General features: G+C 40.2%; 1 protein-coding gene across 2 annotated transcripts in view; it reads left to right on the top strand.

Annotated features, from left to right (window-relative positions):
• The window catches only part of spata20 (spermatogenesis associated 20), a 39,989-nt gene extending 19,618 nt beyond the window's left edge, over positions 1-20,371 (top strand). For both annotated transcript variants that reach the window (XM_008437985.3, XM_081601062.1), the window contains exons 15-16: positions 632-712; positions 20,043-20,371. In XM_008437985.3, coding sequence (XP_008436207.1) covers positions 632-712; positions 20,043-20,237 — 276 coding nt within the window. In that variant the 3' untranslated portion in view covers positions 20,238-20,371. The remainder of the gene's footprint in view (positions 1-631; positions 713-20,042) is intronic.
• The last annotated feature ends 4,005 nt before the right edge of the window (positions 20,372-24,376 follow it).

The raw sequence follows: 24,376 nt of genomic DNA, 5'->3' as shown, positions 1-24,376 counted from the left end.
AAAAGCGAACCGCATTTTTTCCACCTCATTTCAACTTCACCAGGTTGTCTGAGGACAAGCCCCCGCACCAGGACGCTCGTTCCATCCCTGGACACAAGGATTTTTTTTTTTCTTCTTCTCATGTTATAGTTGCCCCTCTTGTGCGTTTACTGTGTTATTTGAGCTGTTCAAGTCGGGTTACATAATCGAGTGTTGAAATATTAACATCCTCAGTTTAGCCTGAAACCACTGAAACCGGGATGCTAGCAGGACAACGTTCCTCTGTCACTTAGCGGGAAAAGGCTTGAAGTGAAAGCAGTGGGAGAACACAGATGGAGATAACGAGGTCCGACTCCGGGTTGGGGCACTTTCTGTCCATCATACATGACCTGCAGGGGATGTCTCAGGTTGATGGGGTGAAAAGTAACGAGCAAAGAATTCAGGCAGTTTCAGAGAAACCACCTGCCTCCCTTGTTAGTGCTACAAATAAAGCTCCAACCTGCACCACCTCCTTCCCCTCTTCCTTCCTGTTATAAGCCACCTTTCAACCCTGTTTTTTCAGTCATGCACTCCCCCATCTTATTATTTCATTGTTTTTTCTTTGTGTCACATTTTTATTGTCTTCCTTCGTGTTTTTTTTCCTCTCCCTCAGATTGTGATCTGCGGTCAGAAGGAGGCTTCGGACACCGCAGGGCTTCTTGCAGCAGTCAATTCCCTCTTTTCACCGTTTAAGGTAAATACTCAGCTTTTGTCCAGAACATGCAGTGGTTTACAACGTAGATACATTTCATTTGTGTGTGTCTTCTCTTTCCTGGTTAGCTTAGGCACACAGTATGGTGGGTCTGTTTAAACACCTAGAACTCTACTGCATCCATCGCCGTACCAGTAATTTACTAAAGTTTTCATAGTACTGAACAGTAGACCCCCAATATTGGCAGGACCACAGCAACCTGCAAGTTGCTGATATCTGCAAATACTTGAGACTCCCTCTAAATGCTTATATCTACTTATTTTAATGGTGCAAACACCAATTGTGCCTCATTATGCACAGTGGAAACTGTCTTAGCACCTCCACAGAAGATAATAACTACAGTTTAACGTTTATCCAAGGATACAACCAATCAGCATGAAGGAAAATAAATGTGGAATTTTGTTTTTTCAACATTTGCAAAATATTGACAAAGATTTACCACTAGCTGTAATGGAACCGCAGCTAGTGTCTACAATCACTGTATCCTACTGTAGATCTTTCCTCACCACATCACCATCATCCACGACTCTGAAGAGTCTTTGAAGAGACACTTCAATGATGAGTTACGACAGTACCTAGTTTAACTTTGGGAAAAATAAAGTATTATTGAATTTAATATTGAATTGGTTCTAGGCCTGTCACGATAACAAATTTTGCTGGACGATTAATTGTCTAAAAAATTATTGAGATTAATGATATTGTTTCAAGACCTTTTGACACTGATTTAAATGACTTAATAATGCATGCGATTTCCTGCCATAGGGAGACACACTTTATTTTCAAACGAACACATAACACTGGAACTGATAAACTAAACAAAACAACCAAAAACAAAAATAAAATGTATTCTCAGTCTCCATTAATAAAAAATGTACTTGAATAAAAACTAAACAACATAAAGCCAAAGTGGAAATAAATACTGCATTCAACCAAAAGAGTGCAGATTATGAAGTCTGTATACTATATTGCCCTTCAGTAATCACTAGATTTAAATAGAGAAGATGGGCACATCCCACTACCTAATGCAGTACACAATAGTACACAATTTTGTGCCCCTATTTTCCCCTTACGACAATCTTAGAACGTTGGCCGATCTAAGATTGTGGCTGGTGATTTCGTAACCGATCATCCTGCAGTGTCTGGTGGGTTACGGTAGATCAGTGGTCCCCAAACTATGGCCCGCGGGCCGGATCCGGCCCGCCACCACATTTGGTCCGGCCCCCTGAACAATACCAGAGAGCATTCAGATTTTTTTCATATATTGTATTTTCCGGTTTATATGTGGATTTTTCTTCAACCACCAGGGGGCTCTTTAGCATGAAGTATGTCCTGTAAACTGTGGGTGTTTTGCATGGCGCATTGCTGCCATCTGTTGGACTCTTAGGGAACTGCTTGACTTTTATGTTATTTAATCAGTACGGTTGTTTGCTAGCGGTAGAGCAAATGAACACACGTGTTTGTTATGAACAATTTATAGCAGCGCAGGTGATAAACGTGTAACATTTTTTCTGTTACAAACTGACTCTGGCCCCCCACCAGAGAAGGGAAAAGTTATGTGGCCCTCACAGGAAAAAGTTTGGGGACCCCTGCGGTAGATCGTCGTGGCCGCTCCAATCTAAATCAGGGGTTTTCCCCGACTGGGGGCTTAATGCTGAAATGCTGAATGTGACAGGTAGCCAATCAGAAAGCACGGATTCTCCTCAGTCCTTACTGACGGAAGATTACGAGGGGAATTCCAAGCAGTTGACACGGCGAAACACGAATCCAGCAGACATTGGAGATGATTTGTGGAAACAACATTGTTTATTCAACATTTCGTGCAAAGAATATAGAAATGACCAGGGGAGGAGTTGGAGCCAAATTGCTCCAGCAGTTGATAAACCCGGTAAGTTTTCAGCTGTTCTTCGTTAACGTGACATAAATAGGTTATAATGATGTTCATTCAGTCAGGACTTTACGCTGACACTAGCCACATGCATCACAGGTAGATTCTAGTAAAGCATTGATTAATGCCTGATTTTAAAATTAATTAACTGGACTTGTAGCCATTATTTTGTGCCCATGTGGCTGGACACCACACTGCACGACGAACCTGATCGAACCGTTATACCTGGGATTTCTGTCGGCTAATGTGTCTCTCAGGTTTTGAAAATGGGTCAACAATCGGCCGACAACTCGTGTAGTGTGAGCTGGACATTATACTAAGGAAATGAGGGAGGGAGGGAGGATCAGTGGAGAGCACCGGAGGTGAGCCTGTTTTCATTCAGTGTCATCAAAAGAAAGAAAAAAAGGCAGGAATAGACGATGAAGCCGATAATTAAAATGAGGTCGGTAGGTTTAATTTATCGTGCGATTAATTGATTTATCGTTTATCGCGACAGGCCTAATTGGTTCCACCATTTTCAAACTTGGAGCCAATGCTAAAGAAAATACTTGTCATTCAGTTCCCTTGTCAGTACTGCTGGTTCCCCTCTGCCCGTATTGGCAGCGACCCCTACATAGCTCGGGGTGATTTAGTTTATTCAGCCGATAGTGGATTTGCAGTAGATACTTATCATTTTTCAGACACATAAACACATAGATAGAGGCTGAAACTGGCCCAGATCAGAGCCTGGGGTGCTGGCTGTTGTAAGTGGCGCCCTTTAAAGGTCAGCCCGAGTCTCTCTCCATCCCTCTGCTCCCTGTAATGACTTCAGAAGTATCTCTTTTCAGGCATTAGTTGACCTAAAACCCCTTTTTGTTGACTTGCAGTAGTAGGTCTAAGTTGTAACTGCAGCTTCAAGGTTTTGAAGTTTTTTTTTTCTTTGAGTGCTAATTCTTCTGCCAGTCCCGACATCAAACGATTTGTGAAGAACTCAACTCTCAACCATCCAACCATTTATGTGATCTTGGACCATATTTCTCAGTGCTTTCACCTCTAACCATTAAAAAAAGAGATGTCTCACCACTTCATGATAAACTTTGATTTATTGGTTGGCAGATTTGATGATGCTTCCAAAGTCCTTGGATCCTGATGAAAATGTCTGGAACAAGTATTAAGAAAATCCATTGAGGGTGAAAATAGTTTGTTGTGGGAAGTAGAAAAGCACATACTCGCACACAGCTTCATGCCTCACTGAATTGTTCTAACTCCATCAGCCAGCACCCAAAAAAACTAGAACAATGAATTAAAGCAGGAGCTGTCCAGTAACACACTCCATCTCTCTCCCTCCTTACACACAAACCATCAGCCAACACAGCCCCATCTGAAATATAAATGAGCTGTGCAGTATCAGCCAGTGGCAGCAGTAACATCAGGCTATTCCAGATAACTGCAGAGAGACAAGAGACCTAGACTGAAATGGATAACAAGATGGATCTATTATTGAGCAGGATGCATGTAGAGGATTATCTCAGTCAGTCAGGGCTAGTTGCATGATGCAGTACAGTTTATTATATTTTAGGTGACAATCCTCAGATGGCGCTCAAAGAACATCAAATCAGTGGCGCGCACAGAGGTGGAGTAAATGCTTTGAATAGCTAAAGCATCTCAAAGTCAGTTGATAGAAATTCGATTCAGCTGACTGCCACAAGAATAAATGTCGGCATTGCGATGCATTCATTTCTTGACATAAAATGAGATTTAACCATAGAGACCTGGTCAAACCACAAGCCACAGTAGAGGATATGCAATTTGTACATGGGACAGCATTCGATTACAACAGCTGACGATGCTGCAGCTACACTATCCTACAGACATCTGCAATTTACGTGAGTAGTAAGGCGGACTAAATAGCGACCCTGTTCAGTCTGCTTTAATCAAACTCTAGTTTGATTTCTTAGAATATCGTAGAATCGAATATCATAGAATCTATATAATTACACAGCCCTACTCCCTGCATCTTCCGTTTTGTTTTTACGAAGTGGTCACGTCTTTCATCCAAGTTTTTTAGACTTTTAAATGTTTTTATGATTCTTCACTAAATAACCACAAAAGTTTTACTTAATTCCTCACCAGGTCGTTTAAACATAAATAAGTTAACATTGGATAAACATTACATATTCATGTCGTCACAAACATTCTGCACAGAACTCTACAGGGTGTGGTGTACCTTGGCTCATTGGATGCAAACAGGTTCATATTAAATCCTTTGAAATAATACAATAAAATTATATGAAATCTCAGCTAGGCCTGTTGCGATAAACGATAAATCAATTAATCGCACGATAAATTAAACCCATCGACCTCATTTTAATTATCGGCTTTATCGTCTCCTCCTGCCTTTTTTTCTTTCTATTGATGACACTGAATGAAAAAAGGCTCACCTCCGGTGCTCTCCACTGACCCTCCCTACCTCATTTTCTTAGTGTAATGTCCAGCTCACACTACATGAGTTGTCGGCCGATTGTCGACCCATTTTCAAAACCTGAGAGACACATTAGCCGACAGACATCCTAGGTATAACGGTTCGATCGGGTTCGTCGTGCAGTGTGGTGTCCAGCCACATGGGCACAAAATAATGGCTGCAAGTCCAGTTAACTAATTTTAAAATCAGGCATTAATCAATGCTTTACTAGAATCTACCTGTGATGCATGTGGCTACTCAGCGTAAAGTCCTGACTGAATGAAAATCATTATAACCTATTTATGTCACGTTAACAAAGAACAGCTGAAAACTTACCGGGTTTATCAACTGTGGTAGCAATTTGGCTAAAACTCCTCTCCTTGTCATTTCTATATTCTTTGCACGAAATGTTGAATAAACATTAATGTTGTTTCCACATGATCTCCAATGTCCGCTGGACTTTGTGTTGCGCCGTGTCAGCTGTTTGGGATTCCCCTCACAATTTCCCCTCAGCACGGAGGAGAATCCGTGCTTTCTGATTGGCTACCTGTCACATTCAGCGTTAAGCTCCCAGACGGGGAAAACCCCTGATTTAGAGCGGCCACGACGATCTACCGTAACACACCACACACTACAGGATGATCGGTTACGAAACCAACAGCAAGAATCTTAGATCGGCCAACGATCTAAGATTATCTTAAGGGGAAAATAGGGGCAAGCCACCTCATATTCTCATCTGCTGACAAGATGGATCCCATCATCAGATTAAATTACCTGTAGCCAATTTACCCATGAAACCCTTGGCAACATGGGGAAGATGTTGCCTGCGGCTCATTTGCTTTAGAAGTAGAGTTTGCCATTTTTAACAAGAACACTCTTTACATAATTGGTAATTATTGAATTATCAAAAACACACTACTGCATACATATTAAAAATAAGCGGAATGACATTTATTCACACACTTCACTGACAATGCTGAGTAAAGACAATAGCTCAGCTTTATTGTGTTGGGATTTAAAATTTGTGTTAAGAAAACACAAAGTAGTGATTGTGAGGGGGATGTGTTATCATCCCTCATGAGTCAATTTGTTTTTTAGAAATGCCTTTCACTGCAAGATACTCAAATCTGTCCACCCCAGTCTCAACTCTTCTGGCAGGTTGTCTTACTGGATCGTTCTGCTTTTACCCTCATCGATCTACCCATTAACTCTGACTCGCATTTCTTTTCTTTGCTGAAGAAACACATTCCCACAACATGTCACCACTACCATGTGTACAAGGGTTATGCACTGGTAACAGTCACATGGTACGAAAACATTTTTTCAGAGCCTACTTCACTAGGGTTTTCAAGTGTGCAGTGAGGCCTGAAATGCAATGTCAGTGGACTGTCGATCAGTGATTTGCTAGGCAGTGGAGTCTCTGGTTTCATCACGAGAGAAAATGCCTTACAATAATGCCAACCTACCAACCTAAAAAGTATTTAAGGGCAATAGAAGACTGATCAAAATGTTCAACATAGCTTCCATTGTTCCATTGTGTTTGTGTCACATACAGATCACGTTGCACTACTTTTCTGACTTTCGGAAGGGCCCAACTATATGAAGACTCCTCCCACTACAGCTGTTAATCAATTGCAATGGAAAACCAACCAAACTGTCTGGAGTAGAGTTGAGTCCAGTCGAGCAATGCTACTAGGTTCTAATGGAAAAACGACATAATAGTTATCCTGTCAACAGATTTTTCCACCCAAGCTGTTGATAGGCCTTTTTGTAGTTTGTCTGATTAATGCTCTCCTTGTCCAGCTATTTAATTTAGGCAGGTTGCCAATGATGACCAATTAAGGATTTGAGATTGAGAGCATACCTAATGGTGCTTTAATCTTCAAGACGACCATTTATGAAACAAAACCAAATGTTCAAAAATGCATAGCAGGGATTTCCCCAAAAAACCTGCTAAGCCCAGTGGTAAGGTAATTTTATTTATATAGCACATTTTCAGCAACAAGGCAATTCAAAGTGCTTTACATGAGTTAAAAGGAAATACAAGCAAAATAACAAACAAAAGGAAAGAAAACTAATCTAATGTTCTAAATTATGTAAACTAAGTGTTCCTCTTCAGGGTTGCTAAGTATCTAATACCATTTCTAAATAGTGAGTACTCTACAGTTTCTGATAAAATAAGTTAGTTTGTTCTAAATCCTTTTCTGGGTTAAAAATAATATAAACTAAGCATAAACTGGTAGGGGGAGTTAGGGCCGTCCATTAGCGGCCCACCGTGTTTTTGTGTTAAAGGTTACAATTCTGACATGCACTAGCAGGCATCAGAGTTTAGAAACTAATACCCAGTTCAATGCGTCAACTATCAACCTAGCTTATTTAAAATAAACAAACTATGCTTAGCCTGGTAGGGGGAAATTAAAGTCTGGGGGGAGTAAAGGCTGGTGGCCCGCCAGGCTTAGACAATATTACTCTGGAGGAAACCCTGGGCTGAAGTTGCATGTCAACAAGCTATCGGTCAATGTAGTTTATTCATTTGAAGTTCTTATGTTATCCTTTGTAACTTTTATAGTTAACTAACATTATGCCTTTCTCTGTTAGTGGGCATTGCAAGACAATGGATGTATTGTTTTTTCCACTTAAGTTGCTTGTAAACGATTTTTATAGAAGATGACAACGGGACATGTTAGCAATTGCAGTTTATACTTAAGCAAACACACATGCTGGTAAATGTTTTCTTTAATACACTCCTTTTACTTTTGGTATGCAAACTTATTAAATACATATTGTGATTAATTCCTTTGTCTGGGAAAAAAAACAACAACAATGTGAGCACATACACTAAGACCAGGAGAACAAAATGTGTATCCTGTTATGTAATTCATAAAATCAAATGCTGTAATAGGGGGATGAATGGGAGGCGGATAAAACGAAGTGTATGCTGGGGTCTTGGGAGGGAATTGCTAAAGCGCCAAAGAATGGGATGAGAGATTTAGGGATGTTTAAATGAGATAAATGGAAGTTGCAGAAGAAAGAAGGCGTAAGGGGATTGTGCTCCACGTAACATTAGGTAGTTATGAACAGAGAACATGTCTAGTTTATCTGTAATTACCCCTCGTCTGTTTCCCTTTATTTGAAGCAGGCACAAACTAATTGTGGTGAATAGGGAGCTAAGAAATGAGCTCATGCTGGTCTAGGCACACACACTGCAATCTTTACTTTATTTGATTAATCTACTATTTAATTTCACAAGCACTCCGAGTATCTACTGCACTTTTTTGCTTGTTTGAATCAATTACAGCACTCAGCCATGCTGAAACATTGAGCCTGATTGTAATTGCTGCATTAAATTGTGGTTAATTTTTCTATCGAGCAGAAATATATCTTGATTAGAGACGGGGCAAGGTTTGTTGAATGTGCTGGTGGCGAAATTACACGAGGGTGAGAGTTGGAAAACAGAGATGCTTTCTTTCCAGCAATTAGCCAGATCCGAGCACTTACCAATTTCTGCCATTTTGGTGTGTGTGTGTGTGTGTGCTCTTCCCCTATCTATTCTGCAAGGTAATACATAACATTTAACAAATTGCAAAAATATCAATGTCTTTTGACCCTTTACACGTTTTGTCACATTATAAGCAACAACTGCTGTCAGATTTGTGCTATTTTAATGTGACAGACCAGCAAAAAACAGTGTGTAATAGTGAAGTGGAAGGAAAATTATACATTTTTCCAAAATGTTTTTAAAAACAAAAGTCACCATGGTGACATGTTTTGTGTTCAGCTCTGAGTTAATGCTTTGTAGAAAGAACAATCCCAGCTGCTTGTCTTTTCGGGGTATGACTGTACCAGCGGCGCACATGTAAACACTACTAAATGCCCTTACTTTGCAAAATACTGCAATAGTAGCTTAGAGAGGAGTTGGAGGAGATCAATACTTTCGCAGATTGTCTGTCTCGTAACATACTGTCACGACATGGTGACAGTTTTAGCAAATATGTAAAAAAATAAAATAAAATTCTATAAAAGTTACATAATGCACCTCTCTGCAAACAATAGCCTGAGCTACAGGATGAAAATTAAAAAAAAAGTCGTACCAGGCAGTCTCCATTTTTAAAGCATTAATTAAAGAGTATTCATTCTTATGCAGGAAAGTTTATAGCTTTTTGTTTTTCAGTTAAATGCTGAAAAACAAAAAGTAGAGGACACATCACTGTCCTGGTAGAGGACAGTGATGTGTCCTCTACCAGTACAGGACACATCACTGTACTGGTAGAAATACTACCGAAGTGATTCATCGTGGTCTAATTTTATTGCAAAAACCTGATTTTTCGACAGGGGTGTGTACACTGTCTTCTGATGATGAGGCTGGGATGGATTGCTTAGCTGCGACTGGTGACACTGGTTTAAATGAATCAGTTTTGGATTTTCCGGTGCCCTCCCTTGTGTGTTGGATATTGTTTAACAAGAACAACAATCCCGATGGCTGAATGCCACTGTTGGAACTGTTTATTAATCATCCTTCGCTCATACTCCCTTAACGCCTGCCATACAACGCCGAGTCGGTGTTGCACTTCTACGCTTCTACGGTGCGGTCAGGTGGTTAGGCGGCCCCCTCTGGATGTTACTTAGAGAGGGAAACTAAGTGACATACGTGTGATCCCGGCAATGTTAAGAAATCACCAGTAAACTGAGTGAAAGTGCAAAAAGTATTCCAGGGATTTTAAAGGATTTAAAAGACGAGGAGTGAGAATTTCTTGTGGGGAAATAATTATGTGCGGACATGTTTCCTGTCTCCCTTGTCCTTCAGGAAGAAGCACTTTAGAGGGTGGAATGGTAGCTAAATATGACAGGGGAATTTAGGAACATGGCCTTTTTAAGCGCTGAGAGACTCCTTTTTGAAACCATCTGTGAAGGGGGGAAACATCGCGGAATACATAACAAGACCTCAGAGACTTGTGGAAGAGTTGGCGGGGCGACATGGAGGGCAGGGATGAATGAGCTGGGTGGAGATAGAGAGCCCAGTCAACCACAGTGGAGAGGAGGATTAGAGCCAGGCGCTCTCACGGGCATCCGTGGTGATCTCTGAGCTTCCTCGCCCAATCTTCTGCCTTTGCTGGCCTTCCCACTCTTTAAAGATCCAAGTAAAAAAAAAGCATGCACGTGTTTGTCTCTTGATTTTTGTTGCACAATCGATCCGTCTGTGGTCTCGTAATGACCCGCTGCGCTCGATAACCAGCTGGAGAGCAAAGCACAGGTTGACTGGCAGCTGTGGGAAAGTTCTGACCACACGCTAGTCACGCATCCTCTTCCCTTTCCCCTGCTGCTCACAGATAATCTCAGTCTATACACTACACTGTCACGTATGTATTTTATGTTAATCCAGTTGTTTTAATCTCAGAGGTTGTACATAACTTCTTAGCGAGTCATTTCCACCATTTGCAAATGCGTCCACAAAAGCTTTTGTGGGGGGAGGAGGAGCTTGCACCTTCACAATTCTAGCAGCTTTCCTGCTGTTGTTTGAGATGTTGTATAATCAGTTGAGCTCTTTGCTTATCCCATGTGTCAGTTCACTAAAAAACACCCTCGCAGAACACAGAAGAAGCCAGTTTGAGAATACATCATGCACAACAGCCTGCCTACGTTTGCCCCTTTCTGTTAATATTATATGCCAGTGTAATAATATGAATGTTTTCTCATGTAATCAGTGATCTAATGTGGGTTAACCAATTTGCACAAATTGTATTCAGTTGTTGCAGGATCCTCTTGGGCTATAGGGTGGGGAAGTGGGATAATACATGTCTCCTTGACATATTAAATGTGTACTGTAAATGCATAATTCAGTTCCCCTTTTCAATACTTTTAATGGAGTTTAATTTTCTTCTAAAGTGCTTTGACTGGGTATTTCTAATCCTTGAGCATTTTTTCCACATTCAATTTTAAGTGTTAGACCAACATAAAGTGCTAAATATTTCACTATTACAGTCAATTTCATAAGGAGTCCATCTGTGGGTAACTTAATCCCAATTGTTCTTTAAAGACCTCAGAGAATGCCAATAGTCAAATGTTAACTTTGGAGGAGCTCCAGAGGTCAACAGCCCAGGGGAGATAATCTGTTTATTGGGTATATATTAGTTACATAAATTACATAAATCTTTTGCAGTTTGCCACTAGTCATTTAGGAGACAGAAAAGGTTCTCTGATCTGATCAAATCAGTTCAAAATTTAACTTTGGAAGAAACTGATAAAAAGTACCTAATGCGGTTTGCCACAGAAGACATAGTACACACTGGAAGATTGTCAGAGGTGATGGGAAATTAAATATGCTAAATGTTGGACATTACTAAAAGAAAATCTGTTAGAGGCTCGAAAACTGTGTGAGCTTTACCTCCTTGCAGGTCAACAGCGCTGAAGATATATATATGTACAACAGAAGGTTTTACATTAAAGCATTATTCATGTGTTAGAATGCCTCAAAGTCCAGACCAACATCTAACAGAGAATCAATGGCAGGATTTGAAAAACGCTGTTCAAGGACTCCATCCAATCTTACCAAGTTAGTTATTTTGTAAAGAAGGATGTTCACAACTATCAGCCTCTAGATGTGCAAAGCTGGAAGAGCATACCCCCAAAAGACCTGCAGCAACTCAGCAGCAAGGAATATAAACGCACACCTCATTTTTCAGGTCTTTATTTGGCAAAAATGGTGAGAATTTTCCCCCAAACTGTTGTGCTAGTTTGTGATGATCTATTACATAAAATAGATCAATGTTTGTTTCTGTAACGTGAGAAAACGGGGGAAGGTTCAAAGTTTGCAAGTGCTTTCCCACAGTTTACAGCACTGTTTAAATACTGAAAAACATTGCTTTGCTCATAAAAGCCTGTAAAATCTATCACATAAACTTAAAAAAGGAACAGTGGAAAACTACTACAGCTAAACTGTTTGTTTGGACCGCACATATTTGGAAGCACTCAAAGCTCAACCAGGATCGCGTTGGCAGTCGGAGGAAGGAAAGCCGTTCAAAGTATTTCGTTCATTAACGGCGCCAGAACACTCGGCTTCAACATTTCTCTGATGAACTGATACGACCCAAGCCGCTCGGTCAGTCACAGTTCAACTATCAGAAAAACAAAAAAAGAGTGGATTGTACCATCCACTTTGGCCAATCTAACGCTTCCAGTGTGTTTACTGTTATTTCCTTCTATTATTTCTTAAAAATTGTATGAATAAAGCCCAACTTTACTTAAAGCACCTCAAAAATTAGGAGTAGAAATCCAGATTTTAATGTCATACAGATTTGATGTTTTTGAAACTTCATTAATCAAGGAAGTGACACGAGTGTTGGGTTCTACAAACTTTGGAAACTTTGGTGTCTCCGGTTGCAACATACATTAGTGTTGCTGGATTGTTGTGCAAAGTGATCAGGTGCACATTAATTTGCCAGAGCGAGTTATTGGCTTAAAAGTGCATCAAAGAAATGGCTTTATAGCCAAGAGAACAATTTTATTGACCTTTACGAACTTCATGTACTCAAAGTGTCCACCAACCGCCCAGATCGTCTGTTGCCGCCAGTGAAGTGCTTGATTACTTGGTAGCAGGTGAGCGTAGGTCTGTTTTGGGACAGATCTCTGACAGGAAAAGCAGGAAAGAAGTCACGTCTGTCCAAAGAACGAATTACACCGCTGGTCATCAGAAGATGGAGTTTTTTGTTTTTTTGGGGGGGAGTTTAATTCGTTCCATGTAGAAGATGAGACCAGCACCTCGATGAAGCTCGAGTCTTTGTCTGAGGTTAAATCAGAAAGGAATCAGACTTTACCATGATTCTGCACAATATCGCCACTATGAATAAGGCTCCAACGGGACAGCTTCGTGCAACAATTTGGTGACGGTCTGTTTTAGCTAGCATAATGTAGAAAAGTGCTAATAAAGACTTAGCAAAAAAACAAAAGATCTGGGATTCTGGACCAAAAATACTCGCTCCTAGAAAAAGTTTGACTAATAAACTTCATTATTTGCCTTATTTATAACACTTATGGAATATATTTATTCACTATTATAAACCTCGACCAGTTTTTGTTTCATAAAAAACATCATACATCGATGTAGTGCAACATGAACACATGGTAGGAAACATGACTGGGGTTAGTGACAAGATGGAAGAAAACTACATTTTTGTTGATCCTGATTCTGGCTCACTGTGTGACATGAGGTCTAATGAAACACGTCAGATGGAGCCCAGATGTTGCTTTTTCTGCTTATGAACAGTTGGAAAAAGAAAACCCATTATATCAATGTAATGTCAAAGTGGAAAATGGCTTGTGCACTTTGGTAAAGTGCCGTGGAAAGTTTTAATGACCCTAACAAGAATGTGTATTCCCCAGTTTGATATGCTTATTACTTTAAAAATAAAAACAGAGGTAGTTGTCTTACTTTTTAGTGGTTTAGTGGACTAATTGTGTTTAGTAACGCAGGTTGCATGCAGCCTGTGTTGTTACAGACCAATTTATCGGTCTCTACTGTGGATCTCAAAAGGATGAACACGTCCGTTCAAGTATTAAAAAGAAACACATTGGTGAATTTGGAGGTTTATCCACGACAAAAAATCTAACTTTTTACGGCAATATGACGCAAATAACCTGAAAAATCAAATGAGTTTTAGTTGAATCGCCCCTCCTTTCTTCTTCTCCTGTGTGTATACATGACATCGACCTTATCGCCCCCTGTAGGGCAGTGGTGAAAACGGTATATTTGAGTGGAACAACGTGGCCCCGCTGAGATAAAAATGGTACCATTACCTGTGTGTTTCTTGTCTGTGCGACCTCGTCTGTCAGACTTGATTGCCAAAGCGTTGTACGTTGACATGATCTGTTTGACATCAACAAATGAGAGGTCCCTTTCATCTTAAACTCAGCATGAGCTGATGAAGTGTGCTGTAGGTGTCGGGGCCTGGCTGAAGAGAGAGGCTATTAATTCTATCCAGACACCCAGGCATCTTCAGCCCTTGGTCCATGCAGCACTGATTTAGTAAAGAGGGTTGTGTTGAGGCTGTCAGCAGCTCAGAGTGACGCCCAGTAAGAAAGAACAACAGATGTCAAGTTAAAAGGAAGCTCCAGTTCTCCATCATATGTGAATTGGGCATCGAGTAAACAAGAATGCTTTTATGTATTACAGTGTGTTTTTATTTTTTGGTTGTATCGTGATGATAATAAAGGTGACTATAACCATTTATTACATTTTTTTTTGGTCACCATATGGCTGTGATTGTGCGTCACAGCAATTACAGTCCCACAAACACAAATACTGCTCTTGAAAAACATTCCCATTTGTTGTACGCTCCTTTAGGACACGAGTCACAAAGTGTGATTTGCGTCACTACAATACACACAGTAAATGGAGTTAATCAAATTTTTAAATCCACTGATATTTATTGATGCACCTTAAACTGAACAAACAGTGGAAGAAAATAGTTAAAATAACAATCCCAGCAATACGGACAGTTTTGGGGTGTTTTAAAAAATTTTAACTGGAATTTATTGTGCTAACGGTAAATCAAAATGACACACGATACGATAAACGGCCAAACCTTACTTTTATAGTTCCTGCTTAGGCCCGCCCTAGATGTTCATGTACTCAGCACTCAAAACTCTTTCAGTTCAGCCAAAAACAGGAAGCATCAAAACTAGAAGTTTGAAAATCATAACCAAAAATGTCTGACATGCGCAAATAAGTTTGTTTTGCATATAACTTTACTTTGTAAGAAAAAAAAGTGATTTAAAGGGGGAAAAAAGGTCATAGACAAAAATTATTTTAAAAAATAAAGTGGTTGATTACACTTCTAAAAACTTTGATATTTTTTTCTGATTACTTTGTGTAGAAGAATAAGGCAAATTTCCATTCACATAAATCAGAGGAAACAAAATACAACAGGTACTAGAGTGTGTTGAATACAGATGTATGATTTGTATTCAAATCCTTTCAGATTTTTATTTTTGAAAAACGTTGAAATCCATATATTCTGCGTTTTCCTTTATAGTTTTGGACTACTTTGTGTTGGTTGAACATATGCAATCCTAAAATGAGACGCACTGTCTGACAAAAGTATATGAAAAGATTTTTTATAAATGTCAGAAAACACCTTTCCCCCCTCCCCCTTAACCACAGTTTTACTCTCGGGCAGTACTGAAATTGCAGTAAATACCAAGTGATAATTTTTTCCAGGAGAAATTTTTTCCCTATCACGTAAGATGGGGAAATGAACGCAATGGGCAATTTCTAACACAAATTTTCCTCCCTTTCCTTGGATTTCATGTCCAGGTGTAACTACATGTGTCTGGTTTTGTCTCGGGGCTTCTCTGCCAAATCAGCCTTCCTGTGAACACCGAACAAATATTATTTTTGTTTTGTTTTTTTCTCATTTGTGAGTGTGTAATCAGAAGGAGTAAATGTCCTCAGGTTCTCTCTGCCGCCGTGTTTCTAACACTCTCTTCTCCGTCATGATTCTTTCTCAGGTAATGACAGCGGCTAAACGTGCACTCGGTGTGTCACTCTGTTTGTCTGCGTCCCTGACTAAGCTTGGCCCTGTAGTTACGTTCAGGCTAAATGAGGTCATAACTTAAAATGATTCTTAAAGTTGTGTGTTTGTAAGTGACTGTCAGCGCAGGTACACACTGTTCTAAGCTGAGCGGCTTTGGCATGAGCGAGAGAGACAGAGTAGGAGGGAGCTGTCAGTGCAGGGACGTCTAACGGGTGGGAGTTGTGAGTTTGTGCGTGTGTAGACGTGTGAATGTGTGTGGTTTTTTTTTTTTTTAGAGGGGTGCCCAGTATGGGGGGATTAACCCTGTGGGAGTTTGACTGTGCTCTCATGTGCAGCCAACTGTGCTGTCTGCTACAGCCTGCGCTACACGGGCTGAGAGACAACACGCTTTGCTTTCAGTTCATCACATTCGCACTTTACATGTCTTCCTGTCTGTCTGCGTCGCCCTCGGCCTCCATCACTCACACGCACACATCCGCGCCGCAGACTGCAGCGTGACCTTTACGTCGAGGGGCACGTGGCCGGGACGCGGACCGGGCCCCGTTTGGGTCCGCACGAACCCGACAGTAGAGAGAAATCGTCGAGACAGGAGAGAAGGGTTCAGCTCGGCGGGGAAATCCTCTCCTGTCTCCATAGCAACGGTCACTCGATTAGGACCACATCCCAGCACAATCGTTACCGAGCCTTAACTGGTTGGTCAGTGCCCGATTGTCTACGGGTGCTTCAAACCAGTTAGAAGGAGCAACACAGATTTTAATTTCTTTAAATATATTGTGGTGTGATACTATTTAGCCAACTGAATTTGCCCCCCATTCAGAATTATAACTCAACTGTTTCTGGTATGTTAACAAAGTGGAAGTGACTGGGTATGATATCAACTCCGTCACAAAGTGGTAGGCCACATCCAGGACCTGAACCGGGGTCAGCCGATACCGAGACGCATAATCAATAAATCAATCAATCAATTAAGTTCAATAATGTTTATTTGTACAAGGTAGCAACAAGGTAGTTTTACATCGTAAAAAGTCATAAAAGCAACGTACAGTCACCAATTGAGAAACCAGTAACATATTTCTAAACAATACACATCAAAATGTTGGTCAATCTTCCATTTATTGTTTTTCAAAAGCAGCTCCAATCAGGTGGGACTTTAGCCTAGATTTAAAGGAAGACAGAGCACATCATAACGTGCTGAGGTCAGCCATTTTCTTCTTAGTCAATAGCTACAGGCCTCTAAGCCTAATGTGACCCTCCAATTAGTTCAATGAACAGAGAGCATCATGGAATGTGTTTCAAAGGTTCAGCACCCCATAGCCACAATGTTTCTCTTTTCTGTTTTAAATAAAAATCCTAAAAGTGTTACCTAAGCTTACATTCAGCTCCCCTTTACTCTGTTTGAGAGCCACGGAAATGAAGTTCCCTGAAAAGACGACAAGGTGACCAGGCAGAAAATCTTGACTGCCCTTATGATTGATTGCATGTTACACATTTCCTTGCTTTTTATAATTTTCTTAGTATTTAAATGTTTTGTTGTTTTTTGTCACTGTAGCAAAAACAATTGTTGATGCAAAATTTGCTCGGAATAATAAGTGTGTTTCCCTTGTCTTGTTTCCGTACGTCAATCACTATGTTATAGCAGTAATATTTTCTGTTCTTGAATACGGGGCTACATAGCACACAGTGTCTCTGCACACAGCACAACATGTTGTTTGACTGCGGCTAATTATCTAGCTAATACAATTGAGGCCTCTTAGTCACTAATATATTTAGTGACACTTTTTGATGCAAAATCAAAATGTTTTAGAAATTAGAGTGGTAGAAACAGTAGACGTAGGCTAGAAGCAACTTTTCCATTAAGACCTTTGTGTTGGCATGAAAATAATGAATTTCATTTTTCTGAAAAGAACTTTAATGAGAAAAATTTGCATTAACACAATTTTTCACAGTGGCTGGAAAGATTCCTCATTATATGGGGTCCATGTTTGCAAGGAACACAAAGCAGAAAGACGATGTTTAATTAAGTATTTGTTTATTTAGCGCGAGTCAAATCATTAGCAACACATATATTGTACATCCCCCCCCCTTCATCTCCAAACAGAAAAGACGGAGCAAGGGAATAAAATGCCTACACCAGAAGTGATGTAGAGGCATAACATGGACATTTTTAAAGAACATTATAAAATAAAGGTTTTTATTTAAAGGTGCTACAGCTTCATTTTATAGAGCATTCTGTACTGATCCCTGATGTCACCCTGTACTGAATTGATGGGACTTTATTTTAAAATGTGAAGCACCAATCTAACTGTTAACATTTCAATCAAAGGAGATGTAAAGGTTCATATAGAGATTCTTTTGTATAGTTGAGGTTGTTTTATGCCATTTGCTGACCTGTTAACAGATAAATCATGAGGCAGGAAAACGTCCTCATAAAATTCATCCACATAGCGCCGTAACCTTTTCAAAGTGATCTTAAGCAACAGATCTACATTATCATGCAGGTCAGCCAAACTGTGCTTAGCGCTCCAGGTTCTGTTCCTTGTGTTGTTACTCAAAATTTTCTGCTTTTCCTTATTCATGAGGTAAATTTCAATGTTAAATATGTTCTGCCCATCACACATGACAGTCACCTTTACGATGGTGTCTTCCACTCCATCCTCGCCTTTCTACCCTTTCTGGCTCAGCTTGCTGTTTATGTGCTCATCTCACTCGGTTCTGAATCTGGTGAAATGACACATGTTTGACAGGAAGCAGCCTCGGGCACAGACAGGGCAGCCCTCTTTAACTTCACTCTGCTACCTGTCTAGCACCACGCTGAAATACTAACATGCCATCAGGAGCAGAAACAAAGTTAAGGCAACTCTTCCATCCGCTCTTTAGTCATCATGAGACATAATACATCAACGACCAATAGTTTTAGATCTTTAAATACATTTTATTGATAAGCTAGCATAGATGTTAGTGGACAGGTGAACGTTGGGTTTGGTTCACACAAGCTGCTCTTCTTACAGGTGAGTGTTCACAAGACCATGACAGTCAATCAGCCACAACCGAACGCGGCAGTTTGAGAATGTTATTTTGGGTTGGTTGCAGACACGTGTGTGTGTGTGTGCAGCATTTTATGGCTACACGAAAAAGACATGCTAGATAATGATCCAACCTGGAGGGTTCTCTTGACACTAAATGATTGAAGCGGTAAGGCTTAAGTGAATGCATCACTTTTTCCTTTTTTTCTTTTTTTTTTTACAGACTTGGACTCAAGAAACACCTAAGTAACAAAAACAGTCTTGATTTATCAATCTTTGTTATTGTCGTGGAATTTTCCCCATTTTTGTTACTTCTTAGAAATAAATCATAATTGGATTGAATTTATTTTTTAAACTTCCCTAGCCATACTGAACACTCAAAGCACATTCATCCACAAATGTTTTCACAATCACACATTTTCAAAGCTGTAGGCGACTTTTCCCCCAGAAATGCATTGATGTGTGTCAAGAGGAAGGTGGAATAGAACCAACACCCTTTGGATTTCAAGATAACTATTCATTGAGACAGACTTGCCGCGAATACAGTGAAAAATTCCACAACACTCAGGAAACACACATCAAGGAAACGTAGCTGGTATATAAACCACACACAGCTAATTCTTCTGTGAATTGATGGCTTTAATTATTGGACCAGAACTTGCCTTTTAATGGCTTGAGACCTGACTGACTTACCTCTAAGACATTTGAGCCTGGACTAGGACTCGTCCCACAAGAATTTGAGGCGTTTCTTGGAATTGCTTCAGAAGGACTTCAGACTTTAGTTAAGAAAAAAAAAGTCCAAAACCTTTTATTGTCATTGTCAACGAGATTCAGTTCACCGGTAAAAACATTGTTAAAGGGTTAATAGAGGAACCATGTTGACTTCCTGAAGGCGGAGTTTCAGAAAGAGCAGGAGCTTCTTAAAGAGACAGAGGCCCAATTTCAAGGCATGAAATAACGAAGTCAATTGTCTTTGAGGTGTCTGTCTGTACTCTCTTGACATATACAGCATTTTTATGAGTGATGGTAAGATATTTACTTTATTGTGCTATAAAATGGGACTAAGGCCGTTTCTCAATACTCAAGAACGCAAGTATGTTCTTGAGTTCATGGCAAGTACGTACCCGCAAGAACAGTACAGACAAGAACGCATATTGAGAAACGGCCTATGTGCCTGGAAAATACATGACACTATCCCTTTAATGGGTGTGGAGGCATCAAACTCCAAAAATCAGAGGTCTGACACCAGCTCCGATTGTGAGCTGGCATTCTTTAACTAAACAGTCTTAACAGGACAATTCTTCCTCCTTTCTTTATTTCTATTTTTTTTAAGTCCCTTGATTGAAATAGTACCCAGCATATGTGGATCAGTGTTTTGGAGCCAAGCCACTGACTTCTCTCTCCCTCCTGCTTTTTGCTTTGTTGCCCCTGACAGGTTGTGATGCACACCGATGGGAATCCAGAAAGCTTCCTGTGCCAACGTCTGCCCGCGCTGTCCTCCATGACCCAGCTGGACGGTGCCGCCACAGCCTACGTCTGCCAGGACCTCACCTGCTCCCTGCCTGTCACCGAGCCCCAGGAACTGCGGCGGCTGCTCCTGGACGGGGCCACGGCGCAGGAGGCCCTCTGATGTGGGAAGGCCAAGACTGCATCCTGCAAAATCTGCTGCTTCCTGACTTTCCCCTCAGTGAACACCAAAGCTTTAGAAAGTTCTGGTGCAGTGCCTTGCAGACGTAACGAAATAAATTCCTCTTCCCGGTTTTCTTCCAGAATTCAGCTTCTTGCCATCGACTCCTGGGCAGCTTCCCTGAGCTGAGAGAAAAGCATCCCCACAGGATCGTGCTGCTATTGCCAGGTTTTACAATGAGGTGCAGTGAGTTCAGTGGTGACTTTGACATGTAGGTCCAAAAGTTCAATTTTAAACAAAACCCCACCCTCTTCACACTTGAAGTTTTTGCCCTCTGGGGGCAAAACTTCCAAATTTAAACTAATCTGTCAGCTACAAAATTTATTAAATTAAAAATATGCAAAAAAAAAATTTGGATTTTTTTTTTGTTTTGTTTTACCTGCTCGAATAATAAGCACAACTTTTAAGAAATTTGTAAGTCCTTAAAGATCCAAAACAAAAAAAAGATTATTTCCAAACTTTTGGGGGTCAGTTGTTTTTTTATTTGTTGGCCAGATTTTTACCTTTCTTGAATTGTGATCAGGGGGGCCAGTCAAAATGATTTCAAGAGCCATAAATGGCCCCTGGGTCACACTTTAGACACCCTGTTATCTACTTTAAGAGGGAAAATGGTCGTACTGGAATTTATTTAGAGCCATCTGGGTAATAGGGGGTTAATATAAAAGGCACATATATTTATTTTCTGTTTGTGAACCATTATTTTCCTTCCACTCTACCTTATATTAGTATGGAACATAAAATCCCAATAAAAAGCATTTAACTTGAACATTTCAGTGAACACTTTTGCAAGTCGCTGTATTATGCAAACATCATCTTCGACCGTCTAATATTTACTATTAGTAGTAAAGCGTTACCTCTGCAGCAGCAACCTATTAAAAAATATGCAACACTTGTACAAAATACTGAGGCTTGACTGTAAATGCCAGACTGCTAATGGAAAACAACTTCAAACCACCGATGTGAGAGGTATGGAAATTAATTTGAGCCGCACTGCTGTCGTCCTATTACCCAAACCTAAAGGTAGAAACGAGCCTTTTTTTTAATGTTAAAATTGCTTCATGTACCAATTTCTGTACACTAATAGCAGCAAACAAGCAGCTCTTTGCCACTTTATTAATGCAACTGTTGTGGATTTTATCCTGAGGTTATGACATGGAAAAAAACACAATGCATATAAAGCATACTTTTTTTTTTCTCCTGTTTATTTAATAAAATTATTTTCTTGCATCTGAGCAGTAAAAGTGAGGCTTTTGTTGCTAAATGTTTTCTTGTTCAGTGTAGGAAACATGCTGCTCATTTTCTCAGTTTTAATTATTTTATTATTTATTTTGCAATTCTAAAAGTTCTCAAGCTTTATACACTTTGGCAGCTGGAAGTTTCTCTTTGGCAACATAAAAAATATTTGTTTGACAGGAGCTACTGGACTGACCTCAAAGGAGAATTCAAGATTTACAGTCGTTGGGAAAATCTTGGAGATTTGTACATTTCCTTGAAGTCCCAACTCTGCTTCTTAGCCCCACAAATGCATTTCAATTAGAAATTTGACACCAGCTACTGTTTTATAATGCCATCAGGTGTGTTACCAAGAATCAAATCAAATAGACCATTGATTAAGCAAGCTAAAAATAAGCATTAGTAATATTCTTACATTCAATCCTTAAAAATCTGGTTTATAGCAGGAAACCAACCACAGACGACCTTTTCAGTTCAGTATTAATATTTAGGTATATTTGGTGGTGGGTATATTTAGAGGGGATTGGAAGCACTGGTGGAGTTTAGCTAGTCACAGACGGCTGTAATCAATAACCCATCTGCTGTCATTTAAATGGAAAAGTAGTGAATTATCAATCCAGGATTATTCCAGAGAGGTGTTTGGGGATGTATTTATATACTTAAGCATGTAAGGATTGGAGAAAATCTCAAAAACTTCCAAATTTGTACCCAGTCGAACCAGTCTGTATGCTGTATGAGTTGTTTCATGACGGAACAACAATGGCTTAAAGAGGGAGTATGATATTAATCAGCTTTTTTTGAGCTTTACATCATGTTATAATGTTGTTCACTCATCAAAAACAAACCTGTAGTGTTACCTTGATTCTTTTATACATGAAATACTTTAATCTCCCCTAGCAACCATTCGCCTGTGTAAAACGCCTCGGTGGACCTAGCCCCGCCTTCGAGGAAGACGTAGTTGCAGTTTCCGAGTTTCCACCTGACAGAGCAGCCCTCCCCCGTGACTTCCCCACTCAACTCCTTCAGACTAGCCAGCAGCAATTAGCAAACACTTAGCTTAACTGCATGTCTGCTGAGGTCATTATAGGAGCTGCTTCTCTGTGAAATGCTGATAAAAACATTGCTAAATAATTAATAGAGGAGCCATGGTGTGAAGGCAGAGTTCCAGAAAAAGTTTTTACAGAGGCAGAGGCCCAATTTCAAAGCATTAAATTATGAAGTCAAATTTACTCGCATCATATTTGATATACATAGCGATTTTATAACAACTGAAATTAAGTTACTTGATTATGCTATAAAATGGCTCTGTATACCTAGAAAATACATAGTACTGCCCCTTTAAATAAATCTGAGAGCCCAAATTTGACAGATGCTCATGATGTATTAATGTACACTCGGTAATGAAGTTTCTTTGCAAAGATGTTGTCCTTGAAAGAATGTGAGAAGCAAGAGCAAGATGGTGAGCAGGTTGCCTCCCAGAGTCTCCCTGGAGGCTGAGAGTGCAAGCAGGAGACGAGAAGTGAGGTGTCCGTCGCCTGTGAGGTGAAAGGAATCGCCCTGCGAGGACACCTGCACCATCTGTTACTTGTTTCCTTTTGGCTTCCCTTCCCCAGGTCTGGCTTCACACGGGCCTCGTCGCCTCAAGAAGCGAGAGAGTCATTTTAGCAGGGCAGAACAAAAACAAGTGCCAAGAAGAGGAGGAATATTAGACATAGAGACAGACAGCTGAGAGACTCGAGAAAGCGGGAGTGCAATTGTTTTCTATTATAGAATGTCCCGCTCTCACTTTCCCGAATGTGTCAGATTGGGAGCAGTCAGGGTTTTTGCCACTTCGTGGTTTCCTGCTCCTGCTATCTCATCCTCCCTCTGTGTCTCAACCTATCATCTTCTACCAGGTTGGGACCTCGCTCGTCTCTCTCCCTCGAGCACGTTAGCTCCTCAACTGTCTTCCTTTGTTCGCCCCTTTCTTCTTTCCTCACTCACACACATCTACTCATCACTTATCCCGCTCCCTTCTTGAGTTCCATCAGTCCCCTCATTATTGTTCTCCACTAATTGTTTTGATGAGCTGCACAAGCTAGATTTTAATTAGCACCAAGATTAGTGGTTGGCCTCGGCAAACCCGTTAGCCCCGCTGATAATGAAGTCATAACCTACATGCCAGAGATATGCAACGATAGCAGTAAAGGCTTGATTTTATCCCTCTGTTTTCTTTGTGCTGAATCCACTTCTGCGGTGCTCGACATTAGTAGGGGATAACATTTTACACTGATAGTAAAAGTTCACAATTAATAAAAAAGACGTCATATTGTCCGTGGGTTGTGAAATCATACGTGAGCTGAATCATCTGGTTTTAAAGATGTCTTAAAAGCCACTGAGGCAGCTGTCATTTCTTTGTTTCTTGCCGTCTGAAAGTGCTGAGCCGCCCTGTTGTAGTAAAAACCCATTTCAAGGATTTTAGCTTCATGAACTTGTTACAACATTGTGGAAAACAGCTTTTCCCTCCTTAAAGATATCTTTCTTTGTTGTCCCACTTAAATTTTTCAGATCCTCCAGTTTTAATAAGAGGTGGAGAGAATCTGAGTAAATTCAAGATGCTAAATCAAACGGACCATGCGGGGAAATGCTAATCGCCTGTCCCCTTTCTTGTATCATGAATTAACTGAGCGCACCTTTTAGAAAGTACAAAATCAATTTTCTTAGCCGCACATAAATCTGATCAATTTTAGATTTGTATGAACAAGGAATCATTTAAATTGAACCTGCCTGACAGCATGAAGTAGGTCCCTGTATAACTTGGGAAACAGATGACCAGTTTTTTTTCTTACTTGCTGGGTAAGAAAGAACCA

Source organism: Poecilia reticulata, chromosome 19 (assembly GCF_904066995.2).
Source record: "Poecilia reticulata chromosome 19, P_reticulata-male-v2, whole genome shotgun sequence".
Lineage (NCBI taxonomy): Eukaryota > Metazoa > Chordata > Actinopteri > Cyprinodontiformes > Poeciliidae > Poecilia > Poecilia reticulata.
This window is presented reverse-complemented; position numbering and strand designations above follow the sequence as displayed.